Source organism: Emiliania huxleyi (assembly GCF_000372725.1).
Source record: "Emiliania huxleyi CCMP1516 unplaced genomic scaffold EMIHUscaffold_414, whole genome shotgun sequence".
In the NCBI taxonomy this organism is placed as follows: domain Eukaryota; phylum Haptophyta; order Isochrysidales; family Noelaerhabdaceae; genus Emiliania; species Emiliania huxleyi.
Window position 1 is genome coordinate 40,693 of NW_005198872.1, and position 4,427 is coordinate 45,119.

The window sequence follows — 4,427 nt, forward strand, 5'->3', positions numbered from 1 at the left end:
CAGAGCCGTCTCAGCGAAGGAGGCCGACGAGTTCTGGAGTGATCAAGCGTGTCTCGCCTCGGACGTGACGAGAGGGTGAGGGAAGGAGCCCCCCCCCCCCCCCCAAGGTAGGCGGCAGGCAGTGGCAGCAGCGGCGGGATAGAAGGGAAGTGTCTCGGGAAGAAAGTGTCTCGGAAGGAAGTGTCTCGGAAGGTTCACCGGCAGAGCCGAGGAATCAATCGAGAGGACGTCGCCTTCGACGGCGTAGGCGCCGCCGCCGGGCGTGAGCTCGACGCCGTCCACCGCCAGCGAGACGAGCTCGAGGTCCTCGCCTACAGACGCCCGAGGACGGCTCCGCGAGGACGGCTGTCGGAAGATTCCGCGAAGGTTCCGGGAAGCGTGGCCGCCGTCGAGGTCGAGGCTGGCGCCGGCGTCGGCGCCGGGGCGGCGCGAGACGTGAAGGCGCGACGTGACCGTCGTGGCGCGCGACTCGGCCGTCTCGCCGTCGTGCAGTGAGAAGTCGAGCTCAATTTCGCTGATGGCGTAAGGCGTCGGCGCATAATCCTTGCGGAACTTCTCGACGGGCGCGGCTTGGTCGCTGGCGGAAGACATGAGGACGGAACCGCCGCGGAGGTTGAGGTTCGCTGGCGCGCGGAGGGGCACCCGGAGTCCGAGGATCCCGGGAAGAGCGCACGCGAGGCCGAGAAGCTTGCCTCGGCGTATCCAGCTCATGTCTCACAAAAAAGAAAAACCGCGCCAGAGTGAGTACAGGCCTCCGGCTGTTTGCGGCGGGCGGCTTGCTGCTCGCGGCGATGGCGAAAAACTCGTCTCGCCACACGCCAAGGGCTTATGCTCTGGCGAGACGTGAGGCGCATGCGCCCAGGAGGGGAGGGGGCATGTGTAACGACACTGCTAGAGATGCCTTTCGGGGCCAGAGGTCCTCAGCAATTCATGCTGATGAGTTATATTAGAGGCAATATGTACATTAACCATCCGTTTGACATCAACAACGGGCTACAACGCACATCAACGCTTTTTGTATTTTTTATGCATAATTACAACAACAAAAACGTGAACAGCGCTCCAGGCCCCAAATGACGTGTGAGTGTTAGAGTTGTTTGGTATTGCTAAAAATCTCATAATTAGGCGGCACACTCTCACGCTCACATGTACATGTAGAAGGGGCGCCATCTGAGGCTGTGGCATCGCGAGAGAGATCTAATACAGGTATGGGCCACCGGCGAGAGTCCTGTATTAGATCTAGAGGTCCTGTATTTAGATCTCTCTTCCAGGTCCTCACACGCTGACTCTAGTGAGGACCTCTACTGGTGAGGACCTCTTGGCTGATGGCCTCTCTACGAGATCCACAAGTAAGGACGCGTATAAGTACAAGTCTAGCGAGGAGACCGACAATATCTTGACTGAGCACCACCGATGAATCGGCAGCCCCGCACCGCACCTACACAGGTTTTGTATTTGTCCCATTTGTACTTTGGAATGTACTGTTTTGCATAAAATTTGGCTTAAAACGTGGGGCGCCATCCCAGGAGGCTGTGGCTTCGCAAGCAGCGCCTTGCCTCTTTAATATGGGCCACCGGCACCGTGCCGGTGAGACCTACAAGCTCTTCCAGCAGCAGCATTTGCGCAGCCTGATCCATGGCGCCTGTCAGTGTATGTGAGGACCTCTAGTGAGGACCTCTACTGGGCTGAGGACCTCTTGGCTGAGGGCCTCTCTGAGGAAGCTGCCTGTCAACAGGAGGGATATAAGATAGAAAATGGACACGCCAAGCTAGGTCGATTAAAGGACGACCTGAGACCGCCAATGGGTCGCAACTGCTGGCCTGCTGCCGGAAGGATACGAGCTATCTCACCGGTAGCCCCTATCCGTAGAGAGGCCACTGCACTCTAGAGGTCAGCCGGGTGGTGGCCGCCCAGACTCTACGAGCGGTCAGCCAATTCATGGACAAGAGGGGTCAGCCAATTCAAGTTACGTTACAATAGAGGCAAGATGTGCATTAAAGAAAGAAAGTAGACTCTAAAAGAAAGAAGTGCGAGAAACTTGGCTGACGATGAGAAACGTATGGCTGTGAAATGGATCGGGTTGTTGCTGGCACCTTTGTCCTGGGCTGGTGTGAAGGGAGCTGTATTCTGAGAGGTGTGCTGTGAAGCCGCCTCGGATCACCTCTCTAGGTGCACTTGGAGCACTTGGAAACCGTGCTCCTAGACCAGATCGGCCTCATCAACGCACACACTTCCCTCGACCACTTTGTTCCTTTGTGATAATGTAAGCCAAGATGAATTGAACATCGATCGATCGCAGCGACGGCCTTGCTTGCCCCGAGGCTCCGCCTTTTGCCCGCGGCCGCCGCCCCCCGCGCGGTTGCGCGAGGTCCCTGTGGTATGGCTATCAAATTGCGTGCACGTCGGTGTGTAGAGGCTGCGAGACTGAGCTTGGGAGGTTCGGGATGAGAGAGGTCCTCACAGTGAGGTCCTCACAGTGAGGTCCTCACAGTGAGGTCCTCACGAAGAGGTCCTCACTCGAGCGAGAGGTCCTCACGATGAGGTCCTCACTCTCCCAGCCAGGCGCAGGGTGGGCGCGACGTCACGGGCGTAACGCCACACGCAACGCGCGGACATCGCACGGGTAGGGACGGCAGCGAACGAATCAGCGTTGATATTAGGCCGCGCCTTTGTTTGGCTGAGCATGAGAGAGAGCCAGATGGGTGGGATGATCCGGATCATGAGAGAGGAGAGTCAGTGATATGATAGGCTAAACTTAGTAGTGCGAGGGCGGAAGTGAACTACTATTCAGTGAGTAATGAGGCGAAGAATAGATGGTTCACAAAAGAAACGCAGATGGTTCACAAAAGAAACGCACATGCACAGTTGTGAGTGAGTGAGTGAGTCACACGCACACACGTACAGTTGTATGGTCTATTCCACCGCTGTTTATACTCGTTTATTCACGAGGGACCCCAGGGAACCTAGGTTTCCTAGGGGCGTGCTGTGAATAAACAGCGAAGAAGACGCCTGGGTCTATTCGCGGCAGAGGGGGGGATGACACGCTTCGAAGGCTTTGCTTGAGCGCTTCGAGGTCCGCTCGCCACCGCTCCCCGCCCTCACACGCTGCCACAGCGCCACGTGTGTCCGCAGCGTCGCCCATGCCGCGTGCCTCACCGGTCGGTCGGCCGATGCCGCCGCCCGGCCACGGGCCAAGCCGCGACGCTGCATTTCGCCGCCTGTCGTAGTGGCGCTTCCGCCTGTGCATCCACTAAGCGCGTTTTGCACCCCGGCGCAGGACCGTCGACCGCCGCATGTCGAATAACGAGCGGCAGAGGCTCGACCTTCTGCCCGCCGCCGGCAATCGCGTCGTGATCAGCCTATCCCCGGCGTCGTCGATCCCGCCGTCGACTCGCAAGATGGACGGCCGTGTCGAGTTGAGGCCCGAGCCGGCGCGTGTGCATTCCGTAGCACAATACACTCCTATTCGTCTCGCCATCCGCCACTGGGCGTGGCGGGTTCCTCGTGCAAATCATACAAGCTACCCGTGTCATGTAGGCGTGCGGCAGAAAGCCTCAAAGGCCCTCCGCCTCGGTTGAGCGTGTCGTCAGTGAATCGCGTGGCCCAGGAGGCCCGCACCGCCTCGCGCTCCCGCCCTGCAGCGCCCCGACCCCTCCATGACCGCCCCCGAAAGCGAAGCCCGCGCCCTCCGCGGCCACCCAACCGATTCTGACTCCGAGCCCAGGTCCTAGGCGGCCCGCCATGAAATCTAGCCGTGTGTGCTGGCGTCCGGGTCCCAGCGGGTTTCCACGTAACAAGTACACACCCCCTCGGTGTACTTGTTCTGAGCTAGCCTTCGATGTTATGAAAACAAACGCAAGGCGGAAATGGCATATCGCTCAGCTGATATCGCTCTGGCTAGTTCCATTTCACTCTGACACGCTAATCTTGAAAACGTCCAACGGAGCTCCGTGTTGCTCCCAGCGCCCTCCCCCGCGCTTCCTGCGGCCATGGCCGATGATACTAGTATGAGAGGTCATCTGGCTACCGCGAGCGCGACTCAACTCGCCGACGTCGTCCGATGATTGTGCCTCAAAGTCAGCCTCCGGAGGCTATCGTGGGGTCGAGCCGGCAGTAGCCGTGACATGTGGTTCCACCACCCCTCGTAGGCTTTGCCTCTGACCGCCACCGTTCCCAGGCTGCCAAATGGGATGGAAAGGAAGGCTCGGCGAGCGTATAGAAGCGTTCTCGACCTCGTCGTGGCAACCTGCACGGCAGCGCTGGTAGGCGCGATGAGCGTCGTGCCACCTGACCCGAGACGGGTCGCAGGCGTCGTACCGAGCGCGTCGAGACCGTGTCCTGATGTGATCTGCACGGGTGAGTCACGTCGGCGTCAAAGGAGCGACGTGCGACCTGTCAGAGCTTGATCTCCGATCTCAGCGGCGGTA

At 59.3% G+C, this 4,427-nt stretch overlaps 1 protein-coding gene across 1 annotated transcript in view; it reads right to left on the bottom strand.

Annotated features, from left to right (window-relative positions):
• EMIHUDRAFT_118644 (hypothetical protein) overlaps positions 1-711 on the bottom strand; it is a gene marked incomplete at both ends in the record, with an annotated part of 2,322 nt that extends 1,611 nt beyond the window's left edge. The window contains one exon of the mRNA XM_005769608.1: positions 199-711. Within this exon, the coding sequence (XP_005769665.1) occupies positions 199-711 (513 nt within the window). The remainder of the gene's footprint in view (positions 1-198) is intronic.
• Positions 712-4,427: the final 3,716 nt, after the last annotated feature.